Source organism: Bos grunniens, chromosome 22 (assembly GCF_055505025.1).
Source record: "Bos grunniens cultivar Pamir isolate PY7600 chromosome 22, Bosgru_T2T1.0, whole genome shotgun sequence".
In the NCBI taxonomy this organism is placed as follows: Eukaryota; Metazoa; Chordata; class Mammalia; order Artiodactyla; family Bovidae; genus Bos; species Bos grunniens.
The window spans coordinates 22,759,322-22,775,680 of NC_141186.1; the positions used below are offsets into that span (position 1 = coordinate 22,759,322).

General features: G+C 38.6%; 1 protein-coding gene across 2 annotated transcripts in view; it reads right to left on the reverse strand.

Moving 5' to 3' along the window:
* Positions 1-5,012: 5,012 nt before the first annotated feature.
* The window catches only part of LRRN1 (leucine rich repeat neuronal 1), a 43,580-nt gene continuing 32,233 nt past the window's right edge, over positions 5,013-16,359 (reverse strand). For both annotated transcript variants that reach the window (XM_086366629.1, XM_086366630.1), the window contains exon 2: positions 5,013-10,070. In XM_086366629.1, the coding sequence (XP_086222755.1) occupies positions 7,641-9,791 (2,151 nt within the window). In that variant the 5' untranslated portion in view covers positions 9,792-10,070 and the 3' untranslated portion in view covers positions 5,013-7,640. The remainder of the gene's footprint in view (positions 10,071-16,359) is intronic.

Below are 16,359 nucleotides of genomic sequence, written 5' to 3' on the forward strand. Positions count from 1 at the left end.
GGCCTCTCTGATGGTAGCAATTAGGGCAATCTCTCATCTGTGTAATGCTTGAGTTTTACCTATCTCCAGTTGAGACTCCATGTTTAGGCCCCAGGGATTGGGAGGTTTATCAGGTTGCTCCTGCAAGCTTCTCTTATCTCCCCAGGAAGGCCCTCCTCCAGGGATTGTGTGGAAAGGCTAAAAGGAATTAAACTGGGGACAAAGCTCCTTCTGGAGCCGGTACCCTCCTTGTATTACTCAGCCTCACCTTCTCATCCTTGCACAAAAACTATTCTACCTCAGTTTCCTGTTGAGTGACTCTGTATTTTCAGTAGCCCTTTCCTCATCACCAGAGTGCCTCCAGAACCCCCAGCTTCTCTGAGAAGCCTTCTTCCAGGCCATAGGACACTCTGTGATCACGGGGCTTTGTTCCCTTCACCCAGGCCGCCTCTCCCTGTTGGCTTGTTGAATGCTCGCCTCATCTTCTAAATCTGAGCTTAGATGGTGAGATTTGATGTCCGAGTTCCTCAGCTGACTAGAGTTCTTTTCCCCTGTGCTTTCATGCAACCATTTGATCCTCTTGGTGGCCGAGCTCATACTGGGTGATGGTGTATGTGGATGTTCATCTTCCTTTGTGACTGTGCCCTGGAGAGCATAGGCACAGGATGCTTATTTTTATGCCTCTAGTCCTTGAGAGAGGTAAAATGCTCCCAAGAGAAGGAATTTTTCAATCACCAGATATCCATAATCACTGGATTACACAGACTTTAACAACAGGCTTTCCATGAGAATTTAATAAATAATATGAGAAGATGCTCATTTTTTTTTGCATGAAGGGAAAAAAAAATATACAAGACCATTTATACCAGGATTCTCAATTCTATATTCATAAAGATGTATATTTTATAATTGTTGTATATATACATATATAAATATACACACAGAAGGGAAAAAAGGATTAGAAGAAAGTATACCAAAATCTCACTTGGTTATTTTGATAAACACTATTTGTTCTTACTATTTTTCTCCAGATACTCTATAATGAATGTATGTTACTGTTATAATCGAAGGGGAAAAAATTACTATTTAAAAATGAATGGCAAGTAGGACTATCTTAAGATGTCGTGGACACATCTAAGCCAGTTAGAATAAAAATTGGTGAAACAGAACATTGTTATGTGTCATATTCTAATCAGAGGAAAAATAATACAGGAGCATACATTTTTAGTTACTGTTCATAGTGGACTTTTTTTATAGTTTCATCGGTAGAACAGGAGGTATTTAAACCAATTTGCTTCTTGTAAGATAGAAAGTAATGTATTTTTAAAGTCTATTGAGATCACAAAGATATGGGATTTAGTCTAGAACTTCACTTAATGGGTCCCCTGGGAGTTTATCTTCCCTTTCCTCCCACTATGGCCTCCCTTCCCCCACCCCCTGAATGATTTGCAAGAAAGTTAAGATTAGATTACTCAAGCATCTGTGTTCTCTGTGCTCTGAATGATGTGGTGTAGCTTTAAAAGGCAGAGCAGAGAAGTGATTAAACTGTGAGACTAACCTTAACGGTTACAAAAGAAAAAGAATGAGGCAGCGTTTTTCTTCTTACCAGAAGTCTGTGGCATTAATCCCATGTTTATACACCTTTTGTGGGAAGGTCCTTTCAAGATCCTCACAAGGTCATGAAACCTATCCCTTTTCTTGCTCCTCACTCTCAGGAAGAACCAAATCAATCAAGCAAAGGAGCTGGCCAGCCCAGTCCTCTGGGTGCCTTTTAGCTACAAAAACAGTTCAGTGGTCAGTCATGGGCTTTAGAGTCTCACAGCCAGGGCTGAGATCTTGGCTTCATATCTGACTTCAAATTAAGGCTGATGAACTGAGGCTCAGTTTCTCCGTGTGAAAAATAAGGATATCTGCATTTCATAAAAATAACCACTTCATAAAACTGTTAAAGATTACATGAGATAATATGGGTCAAGTGATAAGTACAATATCTGGAGCATAAGTGCTCAGTATATGGCAAAATACGGCATCTACTCCAAGTTCTACCCCTACCCATCGCCCCCTGCCTTTTGTTTGTTTGTTTTTTTCTTCTTCAGCTTCAGTGTCTTCCATCTGATTGTATGGATTTACTATCACGAATAGTCCTTTACTTTTTCCTCTCTCTGGCTTACTGTTATTTCTGTATACTGATCTCAAGTTTGGGTCTTAAATTAGATCCCTGTACTCTGAGGCCTCACTGCTGGGCGTGCCTCCTTTTGCTCCATTTTCCCTTCTGTCTCAAGTGCCAAATTGGCTTTTGGGCTCAGTGTTCTACACTCCTGGTCCAGATTTAGCTTGCACACCATTTTATAATGGAAACACTGCAAATTTTATTTATATAAATCTTGAGTTTAAGTTCTCCTTCTTAGAAGCTGTATGATTTCAGGTAAATTGCTTGCATCTTTGAGGTTGAGTATTCATTTTTCTCCTCTCTAGTGGAGGGACAATGCTACCTGCCCTGTACCCACTCCTTGGGGGAGGAGGGTGAATTAAAAGGATTAAACGTAAATAATCCACATGAAGCTCCTAACAGAGGGCTACATACAGAAAAAAACGTTTTTCCCTCCTTCTTCCTTCATAAGTCACCACTGTATGTTTGGTTTTCTTCCCTCCAGGACCATCCTGTCTTGTTTGTATTAGTGAGACATGCTAAGACACAGACTGACGCATTAAAATGCTGCTTAATTCAGGGCAGTCCGCTAATAAGGAATTCATGACCATTTTATCAGGGCCCAGGCTGAAATTTACCTTGTCAGTTTAATCTTATGGGGGAGAGAGAGAGGAAGGCCAAGGTGCAAAGAGGAGGACTGCATGGTCTGACCCACTGTGTACCGAGAGCTACTTTCATGAAGGGAGTGAAACTGGCTTTGCTTCCTATTAAGTAGTATACAACTGACAAAACTCGAGTATGTCAAGAGGGCTATCACATTTATTAAAAACAAGAAATAAAGACATCCTTTTAATGTCTTTCAGCCTCTGGATACTTTTTTCCCCTGGAAACAGAGAAATCCCTGAATAAAAAGATCTCACCAACTCCATAAACTTGGTGGTTATACGAAACCCATTTTTTTTCCAAGTATGTCAGACACACCTTTCCAGTTATAGGAATTCCACATTTCCCTCTTTAAGCTTCAGAGCTAAAGACTGAGTTTGTTACTAACTTTACATACACTTTCCCTGATTTTCTGCTAAGGAACGGAGGAGCTTGGAATTTCTTCCCCAGAATCTTTAAAATTTTCTGAGCATGTAACAGAGAGATTATAGGAGAATTGAAGGTTAGAATTAAAGTTAAGCCTCATGTGAACATAGTTTTGATGGGTATCTCAGAAATTCCTAGCACAAAGCTTTAGAGGGGAAGAGAGAAGAACTTGAAGATAAAAAGTTTGCAGAGTCATCTCCCATGAATTCTCCGGTATGTGCTTTCTCTGCCTTCTTCCACATGCTTGTGACCTCCAGCCTCTCACCTTTGGTAGATGCTCCCCCATCCACCTTAGAAGGGTGCCAGGTGGATGTGGAGGAGACTGGAAGTGAAGGGCCCCATCCTGGTCACCCACTTACAGAACTGAATGGCATCAGGCAAAAGGAGAAGGGAGCAGCAGAGGAGGAGATGGTTAGATAGCATCACCAGAGCAATGGATATGAATCTGAGCAAACTCCAGGAGATAGTGGAGGACAGAGGAGCTGGCACGAGTTACTGACTGAACAACAGCAAATGGGCCTTGGTTGTCTTTTCTATAAAATTGTGAAGAATAAATACCCAGTTTATCAGGACTATTTTGGAGATTAAATTAAATCCTCAAATTCTCAGGATCTGTAATACAGAATAGTAGCCTGAAGTAGCCTAATGGTGAAATGACTGGGAAATGCTATGTACTTCATATTAGTACCATCAAGTGTCCGAGGAGCTCTACAATACTAGGCATCCATTTAGTTCTCTCAACCTGTGCTGGGCAATGCTGAATAAGCAGGTACAAAAATAAAGCACTCCCTTGCTATCTCCTTATTCTTACCATGTACCCTAAGTTCCTGACTTGGAGAACAGAGTGAAGGAGCTGGTATCACTGCAAGGGGGGCAGAGCAGAGATCTTGCCAACACCAGATCAGATCAAGTCCTGCAGGGATTCTAGGTCAAAATCATTCCAGAGCTCTGGATGAATGGTGATTGTCAAAGTCTTTTAAGAAACATTTTCCCTGCAGGTAATCCCTTATGAATAACAATTAAAAAAAAAAAAAAAAGTCTATTCGCCAGCAGAGTGAGAGTGACAGAACTTAGGTGAAGAAGGCATTTTTCAGTTGTATTTAGAATGCATCAGAAGTAGTTAAACTCCCCTTTTCAGTGAATAGAAAGTCAGAAAGTATGGTTTTCCTGGCAAAATGTTAGGGATGTGGAAAATTTTTCCCCAGTAATGAAGAAAAGAAAATGCCCTGGAATGTGACTACAGAGATAGAAAGCAAACACCAAGTAAAGGGCTGATCATGGTGTCCTTAGCAAATAAATGAATGAATAAATAGAAAACCACATGAGAGAAGATAATAGATTTTAGTATTGTTTGTTTGTGAAAGAATGAATGTAATACCTTTTGGCCAATCACACAGGCAAATTAGAAAATTTGATAATCAAGCATTGCATTTGTTTTTATATTCATGGCATCAGTTCAATTAGGCAAATTTGGGAATGCCTGTTTTGAGAAACTAATCCAAAAATAACCTTGTAAAATCAAGTTAGAGATACATTTTATGCCCTGAGGGTACAGGAAGTGAAAGGGAAAAATATGAAATTACAAAGTGACCTGTAACAGTCACTTCATTGGTAAAGGTGATGTAACTTCCATTACCAGTCAAGACCTAGTTTGATGTCTAATTTCACTGGCTGTCTAATGTATCAAATTAAATTAAGTACAAATGAGAAAATACTTGGTTAGGGTTAAAACAAGTACTATACCATTTTGCTTTCTCTCGACTGAAAACCAAACCAAGTAGCACGGACAAGGAAAAAGAAGCTCAAATATTTTATTGGAGAAGGTGTTAAAGGGTTTTACCCCCAAACTGACCTGGCAGAAGATAGTTGGCAAAAAACACTTGGATTTCCTGCTGCTTGGTGGTGGTGGTGGTGGTTTGGTCGCTAAGTCGTGTCCGACTCTTGCGATCCCTTGTTACATATCCAGAATAGGGAAGTAGTTTTGTCATTGTTGTTGTTGTTGTTGTTTTTTCCATTTATGCCACTAATATTTGAGTGCTGATTATGTGCCAGGTTCAAGTCATTGCTGTATGGGATAAACAATGCCTCCTCCCTGGTCTGAGCCTAATGCTTTGGTATCATTTTCCTTTCACAGTTTGCAGAATTAGCAGAAGACTTTGTTGGATAGTCCATTACTTTTTGTAGATATTTGAAGACAAGAGTCCCCAGCAGGAAACCCTCCCCCACCAAGGCTGCATCCGAAGCATCTCTAGCCCCCGGTGTATCCCACATGTAACTGGCAAATACCCGTGAGGCAGAAGCTTTCCTGACCCTTTCGTTTGCCCTTGCGCTAAAATATGTCCTGAATAAATGGGAACTTGAAGATGCCATTGTGAAGCCATTGTGAAGGCCATTGTGAAGCAAGGGCACCAGAGGTTGTGAGAACTGTAAGAGAAGCTCTGCACCGCAGTCTAGAAGGCTGCTGGTCCCAGAGCAACAGATGGAGGCAGCCTTCTCCATGGATAAAAGTGACCAGGGCAAGTTACAATCCTTCCCCGGGCCCCAGTTTTTCTGCCAACAAATGAAGGCTGTGGAAAGAGATGCTCTTATTCGGATGCTCTTTTTCTATGCAGCTCACTTGCTTCAGCATTTGAACCTCTCTTCTACTCAGTAGACACTGTGGGAAGGAAGGTGACAATTTTTTTCTAAGAGATTCACACACACAGAACAGGAATTTTACAAAGAAATCCTTCATCCTTCCTCACCTGCACTTCTTTCTCCTTTTTCCTTGCTTTTGCTCAGCTGGCACCCGCTTGCTCTCGATTTCTTTTTACAATCTCATCGTTCCTGGTGTGACAGCATGTCTCTGGGAGCAGGTGCCAGCTGGAACAGTCTTTTGAAAACATTTCTCTGCTGTATCAATCTGCATCTTCAAGTGGGTCCTCTTTCCTCTAACTATACCTTTAAATCGTCCCCCTCCCCTACTTTGTGGATCTGGCCTCCTACCTAAATCTGGCTCCTTCTGTTCTAAATTTCACACACGTTATTCGGGAAACACATTATTCTGCAAAACTGTTTATATATATTATTTGGATGTAAAAATGCCAATTGTAGAGAAGTTGTTCTCTCTTCTATTAATCACTTACTTTTCTCAGTAGCTATCTCCCCACTGATATGTGGATTATTATGTATCTAGGCATAATGACAGCTGTGAAAGGAATAACATGCAATACATTTTGGAGCTTATGTTTTAGACTGATGGGGAATATGACTACTACTAAAAAAAATCAGATTTTAACAAGACCCTTACAGAGAAGGAATGTGACATAGCCAATGTATCTATGTCTTTTGCTACATTTACCTCTACATGGGATACAGTAATATACCTTCTTTCTAAATATGAACTTTTCCTTCCATTAGGTCTCATCAGTAATATTTAAAATATAGAAATCCTTTTCATTAAAATATTTATTTCTTCCCTTAGAAAAAGAAATCAAAATTTTTTAGGCCTAGTTTTAAAAAGCAACATGCTGTCGGTAATTTATTTTGGTGGTTGTTATTAGGGATGTGAAAAATATCACCACTGCAACTAGCAAGAACTATAAATGATACATTATTGCAAGTGTTCTAAAAAATCAGAACAAAACTAATTTATTATAGTTCTGTCTTCATTATACACCACATGTTGGTGAGTTAAACACAACAAAATTATTGTCTTTTTTTTAAAAGTGTCTACTAAAGATAAAAAGAATAAGGTAACAATTAACATGTAGTTTGTTACATAAAAAATCTGATATACATATTTCTATTGCCTGTTAGCTTGTTCTAAGCCTTTTAACTATTACAAAAAGAAAAGTTGTTGTTCAAAAGCAAACATTCAATTTAGTTGATACAACATTACAGTACAGTCAACTAACATCATTCAACAAAGGTAACAAGTCTAGCCTTAGCTTCTTGAGTTAAAAGTCTATAGACTAGATTGCTACAAAAGTTTCAATGCTGCTTCACAACCTTGTGTTAGCTTTTTGGAGGACACGGTACTGTCTGCTGATGGCTTCAGAAGAAGGGGTCATGCTACTGGTAAAAGCACAGGGGAACCCCAACCTGTTATTAATCATTTTATTGAGCATTGTAGTTAGAACAGCATTACTGAGTTTAGCACAACAACTAAAACAAAATAATAATAATAATAATATAATAATAATAATCATAATAATGATAAGAATAAAAACCAGACACAAACTGGAAGCCTAGAGACGCTGCCAGCTGTGTCAAACCCTTGCGATACGCTATACTAAAAAAATTTGAAATATCCACCCATCCTCTCCACTCTGCCACAAACTAGCAAAGTCAAAAATACAAAAGTCTTCAACTTGTTACTTTTGCAGAATAAAGCAAAAACGTCTTTGTGCTCCTTACTACCAGAAGCAAAATATCCACTGAGTTACCACATGTAATAGCTTCTGGATGTGTCAACTTGGGTTGGCTTGGTGTCTGCAGTACCATCTTTGTCTTTCTCGCTGTCACCTTCCCAGAGGTTAATGAGCGGTGGGTACAGCTCATTTAGTGGGATGGAAGAGGTTTTTTGCATATACTTTTTCAGTGAATGATGGTAGTTTTTCCTCTTAAATCTTTTGGCAATATACACAGCAATGGACGCAAGGCTAATGACGGCAAACATGGACCCCATTACTGCAGCAAGGGCTGTACTGGTTTCTTGATCCGAAATGTCCAGCGCAAAGGCAGCATTTTTGGTTGTGACATTAACACATGACTTTTGAGTCTGCTGATGAATATTGGACACTGTGAGACACACTTCATAATCTGTGGAAGGCTGCAGATGTGTTAGGTTGTATTCGTGAACATCTACCGGGACCCTGGCAGTGTATGTTATGTGGGGGTTGTCAATCTTCATGGTGGCAGATGACCATTTTAAGTTTGATGTCATGACATTGGAATTGACTTTCCAGGACACTAAAATGGAATGAGATTCTGTCTGCTTGACATATATTTTCAGCACCTGGGCACCATCCAGAAGGGTTCCATTAACCTTAATCATCACCACTCGAGTGTCTGCCCCTTCCACATTCTGGGCAACACAAGTGTATCTTCCTGAGTCTTCAATCTGTATTTTAGATATTTCCAATGTACCTTCACTACTTAGCTTGTATTTCTCTGAAAGGGTTTCCACAGTTATCTTATTCCCGAGGGGCGTGACCCAGTATATTTCAGGTTCCGGCTCAGCCATGGCCCGACAGTCTAGGAAAACCGTTGTGCCGATATCCATGTTTAAATGATTTGGAAATGTGTCATGAGATATCATTGGGAGGCATTGCTCACTGGAATCCTGGATTAAAACTTCCTTTACCTGTTGTCCTCTGTATTCAGGTGGCATGGCACAGAACATAGACAAGGGCTCCATGAAGCGTATGTTTGTCTTATTGGAGTTAATCCAGTGGATGACACAGTCACACCTCAGGGGATTGCTGTGGATACTGATCTCACGCAGATTAGGAAGGGATTCTACTGTCTTTTGATAAACGGCATTCAGAGCATTGTTGTTCAACATCAAGCTTTCTAGGGCAGGAACACTTCGAAAAGCCAAGCGGTGGATGTAAGATAATTTGGGGTTATTGGTGGCTTCTAACTTTGTGAGTTCAGGCAAGTTATCCAGGGCATAGCGATCCACAGAAACGAGCTCCCCCATATTGTTGATCCCCAGTTCTTTTAACCGAAGCATATTTTTGAAGTCCCCTTCCTGGATTTTGTGGATGGGGTTTTTGTTGAGGTCTAAGAATTTCAAGTTAGGAACTTTTTGCAGGGCAAGTTGAGGGACTTTGACTAGTTTGTTATCATAAAATGACAGACTCTCAAGGCTATCCAAGCCCACCAAGGCATTTCCAGGAATATCAGTGAGATACATTCCAGCCAAAACTAAGCTTCTCAAATTTGAGAGAGGTTTGAAGTTCATATCCAGAATTCCAATCACGGGGTTTTCCCCAATCATGAGAATTTCCAGGTTGGGTGTGGAATCAAACCAGCGGCTATCGATCACTTTCAATTTGTTGGAGTTCAGGTGGAGCCTTAAAAGATTTTTTAAGCCTGAAAAAGCATTGGCAGAAATAGTGCTAATCTGGTTATGGTTGATGTAGAGTTCTTGAAGGTTGCTGAGGTCTTGTAGACAATAATCATTCATTTCCGTAATCTGATTTTCCTCCAGATGTAGAGTGGTGAGCTGGGTCAGGTTTGCTAGCCCTACCTCCTTAATATTTGTAAAGTTGTTTTGGGAGAAATCTAGCTCCGTCAGGTTGAAAAGCTGCTGTAGCTCATCCACAGTCTTGGCGATGTTATTGCTCTGTAAGAGAAGCACTTGAGTGTCACTGGAAAGGTTGCTGGGAATCCTTGTTAAGCGGAGATCATTGCAGTCAACAGTGGTGGCTTCTCTGTACGTTGACTGAGGGGTAAACCAGGGCCTAATTTCACATACACAAAGTTGTGGACACTCACTACTTTGTAGGGAAGACCCAGTTAATGAAGTCATGAGCAGGCTCAGCACCATCTGGTAAGCTGCTAAGACAAAGCTCATCCTAGCCATGCTGGCTTGCCAAGCAAGTTGAACTCCTGACAATTGTTAAGTTTTAACAAAACACGAGCACTATATAGTGGTATGAAAGACAGCAAGCAAAAAATGTAAACATTTAAGCAAAGTCTCTGTTGAAAACTGTAGAATTCCAGAGTCTGAAGGGATGATTTCCTGGAGTTTCAAAAGGCAGGAAGCAATCTGGAGTCTCTTTACCTGTATCTCTCAATTCCAGGCATGTGCACAGCTCTATGGCATAAGTTATTTCAGCCAAATCAAAGTCTGGAGATGTGCCTGAAAATCAGATTAGGACAAATGTTATGTTTACTCCATGTACATTCTACATTATAGCTTTTCTTTGTCTACTAAAAAGACAATCATTTATAAATCTAATAACGTTCAAAATAATTAAACAAGCTTTTAGTTTGTAGAATACTTTTAATATATTATTACACTTACTAAACTAGTTTTAGTGTTCCTTCACTTTTACAATTAAATTAGGACTTCTTGTATTATTGAGTGAAATCATTAAACACACAGGTACACACATACACACACACTTAATAAAAACACTTGGAAAAGCCCACAGATGTCATTTCTTTCAAGAGGAAGGTGACTGTAGAAACTACATATATTTATGGTTCAAAAAAAAAAAAAATTAAAAGGTCATTCCTCTTTGTATTTTAATTGTATTCTTCATTTGTTTTCACGAATTCTTTCTTTTCCAAATGGTAGACATATTCAGCCACAGCTGATCTAGCTCAATTATTTTTATGCAAAAATTTAATTTAACAGAACTACAAAAGAAAAATATCAGTTTTTCTTGTATTCTCATAGACACATCTGATTTTGACTGAATGAAATTGTAAAAGGACTCCAGTCTACCACACTACTGGTCTTCATTAAAAATACAAATACACTTGTACATGTATATATATATATATATATAATTTCACATGCATGATTTCATCTGTCTCATAGGAAATGACATGGTCACTTAATAGCTATACACGGGTATGTTATTCAACCTTATTTAACATGTTAAATAACAAGGGCATGTTATTTAACCTCTTAGAGCCTCAGCTTCTTCAACCATAAAGCAGGATTGGTCATAAAAGTATCTCTCTCATAGGATTATTGAGAGAACTAAAAGAATCTATGTAAAGCTCTTAGTGTAGTGCCTGGCAGATATTAAATGCTTATAAAAGTTAATTATATTTGTTATCTTATTATAGCTCTCATCTATTTAATTTTAGCTATGCAGTGGTTCAGAGAAGGCAATGGCACCCCACTCCAGTACTTTTGCCTGGAAAATCCCATGGACAGAGGAGCCTGGTAGGCTTCAGTCCATGGAGTTGCTAGGAGTTGGACACAACTGAGCGGCTTCCCTTTCACTTTTCACTTCCATGCATTGGAGAAGGAAATGGCAACCTACTCCAATGTTCTTGCCTGGAGAATCCCAGGGACGGGGGAGCCTGATGGGCTGCCGTCTATGGGGTCGCACAGAGTCGGACATGACTGAAGCGACTTGGCAGCAGCAGCAGTAGCAGCATGCAGTGGTTATTGGAGGATAAATAAAAGAAGGAAAGCTGGAGATATTTGATTTTATTTAGCCATGTATCATCTATTGATTTTGATAAGGTCTTCTAGAGTCAAATATGTATTGCTCACCTGCTTGTAAAGATCATATAGTAGCTAATGCCGCTGGTTTTTTAGATTACATCACGCGTAAAAGGCATTATGGATTCAGTGTCTGTCCTGCTCTCCCAAGACCAGTCCAGTCATTTGCTAAGATATTAAAAGTAGAGATATATATTTTCTTACACTTGCTATAATGCAATTCAGCTTTGAGTACTGAAGGTACTTCAGTGACTAGTGTTTTCTTTATCTTCAGAAGATTACTGTAAGGATTCAATAAAGAAGAGCATATAACATGTTTGAAGCCTAGTGTTCAATACACAGCAAGCTCTCAATTCATATTAGCTACTATTACTACCCTCATTCTTTACAAAACACAGTTATCCTTGTGAGGGACCAAGAAGCATAATGCTACAAATAGTCCTGCAGTTCTCTATTTGTTATATATATATATATTTATGTAGAAAGAATGAAAAATTGTACATTTTTCAGGTTGTTTTATAAAATACACAAACCAAGTTCCTGGTCTAACAAGATTGAATTTTAAAAAACCATCCAGTACAGATCTGGCAAATCAGAAGCCGGAGAAGGGAGGCCATGTGCTGTGTAATGCTGCTGCTAAGTCACTTCAGTTGTGTCCGTCTCCGTGCGACCCCATAGACGGCAGCCCACCAGGCTCCCCCGTCCCTGGGATTCTCCAGGCAAGAACACTGGAGTGGGTTGCCATTTCCTTCTCCAGTGCATGGAAGTGAAAAGTGAAAGGGAAGCCGCTCAGTTGTGTCCAACTCCTAGCGACTCCATGGACTGAAGCCTACCAGGCTCCTCCATCCATGGGATTTTCCAGGCAAGAGTACTAGAGTGGGGTGCCATGTGTAATGCTAGATGCTCACTATCCTCAGTGGGGTGAAACATACTGATATCCTCCTCCTCTGGATGTGGATACTTGACCACATATCATGGATCTGCAAAACTTTTCAATGTTTAACACTACCTGATTGTGACTTTTATCAAGAAATTCCATAAAATAAAAGCATACCTCAGAGAATAGCATTTTCCAAACATCATTAACTCCATGAGTTTATTCTACTCTTGTTTCCATTTATAGTAATCTTAAAATAGGGACAGTGGTCACAATATATGTTCTGTTAAGAACACTTTTGCCACAGGTTTTTCCTTAATTTTAATTCATAATAGAAAAACCAGGAGTATAAATATACCTTTAATACCTCTGAGATGGAATTTCAACTAATTTAAAAATTCTGACTGAACTGAAGAAAACATGGCAGAAAGTAAAACATATATTTAAGTTGTGTGAAACTCCCAAAACAGTCTGTTACCATTGAAGAGTATCTTTTATGGGGCTATCCTTTGAATATTGTCATGTGGAATCCCTCCATTTTAGTTTATATGATGAGGTTATTATATTGAAATATTCAAAATTCTCCTTGACACATACACAAACCTCTTTAAACAAACACACCACACAAGCTCAGAATGTCAGCTATCATATCAAACATAGAGGGAAGATATATTCTCTCAAACTAGCATTCAGCTCCTTTGGGAACTGAGAATAAAACTTCCTTAATACAAAAGGAAGTGTTTAAGATGTTTCTATTTGTATACCATTGTAAATTCTCTTTATTTTATTCTCCCAGACTTATTTTTGAACGTTATACATAGAACAAAGCTTCACAGAGTCCCTATACCATTTTAAAACATAGGTTATGTCTCAGGAGCCATTCATTAACAGTGTTTAAAAGTAAAGCCATTATTGCAACAAGAGAAGAAAACTACAGACCAATATCTGATGAATATTGATCCAAAAATCCTGAACAAAATATTAGCAAACTGAATTCAATGGCACGTTGAAAGGATTATATGCTACAATTAAGTTGGATTCATACACAGAATGCAAAAATGATTCAATATATGAAAATCAATCACTGTACACCATATTAACAGAACAGATGACAAAACCCACATGATTATCTCAGTTGATTCAGAAAAAGCACCTGACAAAATCCAGCACCCTTTCTTGATAAAAACACTCAACAAACTAAGAGTAAAAGAAAACCGCCTCAACATAATAAAGCCTCTATATGAAAAGCCCACAGCTAAAATCAGCCTCAGTGGTGAAAGAGTCTAAGTTTTTCATCTAAAATCATGAACAATGCAAGGACTGGCACTCCTATTTACCTTAGAACTAAGCCACTCCTATTTATCTTAGTACTAGAACTCCTAGGCAGAGCAATTAGACAAGAGACAGAGATAAAAGCCATCCAAATAGGAAAAGTGAAAGTGAAGTCACTCAGTTATGTCCAACTCTTCGCCACCCCATGGACTGCAGCCTACCAGGCTCCTCCGCCCATGGGATTTTCCAGGCAAGAGTACTGGAGTGGGGTGCCATCACCTTCTCCGTTTGCTGATGATATGATCTTCTATGTAGAAAGCCCTAAAGGTGTCATGCAAAAATCCTCCAAACTGTTAAAACTAATGAACAATTTAAACAATACTGCAGGACACAAAATCAGTTGTGTTGCTACACATGTTAATAACCCATCCAAAAAGGAAATTAAGGAAAGAATCCCACCCACAATAGCATCAAAAATAATAAAATACTTAGGAATAAACTAACTCAACCAAGGAGGTGAAAGACTTGTACACTGAAAATTACAAAATACTGCCAAGAGAAATAAAAGAAGATGAAAATAAATGGAAAGAAATTCCATGTTCTTAGACTGGAAGACTTACTACTGTTAAGATACTATCTACTCCAAATGATCTATAGATTCAATGCAATCCCTATCAAAATCCCAATGACAATATTTAAAGATAATTAAAGAAAAAAATCTTAAAATTTACATGGAATCTCAAGGAACCCTGACTAGCCAAAACAATCCTGAAAACAAAGAACAAAGATGGAGGCATCACACTTCCTGATTTTAAAACATACTACAAAGTAATAATGACCAAAGATAGACATACAAACCAATGGAACAGAAAGCCCAGAAATAAGCTCTTCCATATATTATCAGATCTTTGACAAGAGTGCCAAGACTATACAATGAGGAAAGGATAGTCTGTTCAACAAATGGTGTGGGTATCCAGATGCAAAAGAATGACGTTGGGCCCCAAGAGGATAGCCACTGTCAAAAGAACAGAAAAGAACAAACTTTTGATGAGGATGTGAAGAAATTAAAACTCTTGTGCACTACGGGTTGGAATGTAAAATGGTGTAGCCATTATGGAAAACAGTATGGAAGGCTCCTCAAAAAATTAGAAATAGAATAACAATATGATCCAGCAACCCAAATTCTGGGTATTTATCCCAAAGAATTCAAAGCATGATCTCAAACAGGTATGTGCACACCAGTGTAAACTGCAGTGTCATTTATAATGGCAAGAAGGGGAAGCAACCCAGATGTCCACTGATGGATGAATGGAAAAAGAAAACATGGCATATACATACAGTGGGATCTTATACAGCTTTAGAAAAGCTTTAAAAAAGAAGGAAATCCTGTCACATCTACAATATGGATGGCCCCCGGGGACATTTACACTAGATGAAATGTCAGTCACAAAAGACAAACACTGTAAGATTCCACTCATATGAATTATTTAAATAATCACAATCACAGAATCAGAAAGTAGAGAGGTGGTTGCTAAGGACTGTAGGGAGGGGAAAGAGATAGATTTTGAAAAAATTTTAAACTTCATCTTGGAAAACTGATAAGGGTATCAGTTTTCCAAGATGAAGAAGTTTTGAGAGCTCTGTACAACAGTGTGACTATACACTTAAAAAAGGGAAGATGGTAAGTTTAAGTGAAGGACAGGGAAGCCTGCATACTGCAGTCAGTGGGGTTGCAAAGAGTTGGACATGACTTAGTGACTGAACACCAACAACATTTAACGTTAGGGCTTTTTACTATAATAAAGTAAGTGAATCACAATACAGGCCAACTTTTATCACCCACACACAAATTAAGATCTTAAATTCTGCAACAAATAACAAATGGCTAGCACAGATTATTTTAAAAAGTAAAATTGATTTGTTCTAGGGCTAATTGGACCAAAGTTGGTCAAATGTGAGAAGACTGTGTCTTCCATAAACAAGTGTGGCTGTTTAAAGGAACGGTCCCTTAAATAATAGCAAACCATAGCTTTAAAGGCCCAGAATTGGCCAGTGATGCCTTTCAAAGAGTCCATGAGCAATTATATAATTAAATTTGATGCTTCTTTTATGTATGTTTGGAACACTCTGCTCTGCATATAAAATTTCAAAGGAAATGGGCTGCATGGTCATCACCATCAGTGAAACTGGCACTGATTCCCATTCCCCCATTGAATCATGCAGATGGATGTTAGTTTGATAGGAATTTGGGCTAGAATCTTTATGCATTAAGTTCTTAGGGAGTTGGGCAAAAGAAATAAGCAAGTCACAGTCACATGATGGTTGTGCAAATTGTAGTTACACTAAACCCAGATAGCTCTCAAATTACAGAAAGGATTCTGTCCTGGGGGAATCAAGTGATCTGGATTCAGAATCAGACTTCTTCACTTACTTACTAGAAGTGTTACCTTATACAAACTGCATACATTCTTTGTGTCTCAGTTTCCATGGCTTAAAGTAAGACTAATTATACATACTTCATATGTGGAAACTAAATAAAATAATCTATGTGAAAGTATTCAGCCCAGAATCTGGGAAAGAGTCCAGCACAGACTGAGACCGCAAATCCTTATTTGGATCTCTGGAACCTCATCAAATTTGCCCGTTAAATTTCATTCTCACTCTGCAGTGAGATTGGGAGGTAATGAATAAGCAAATCTCTTTAAGACTCTTGGGTATGACAGGTATTTAGAAAAAGAGTTATTTTTTTCTAATTATTTCAAAAATTATTATTGCTTACCATTTCCATTATATTTTTACCCAGTATTATTGAAA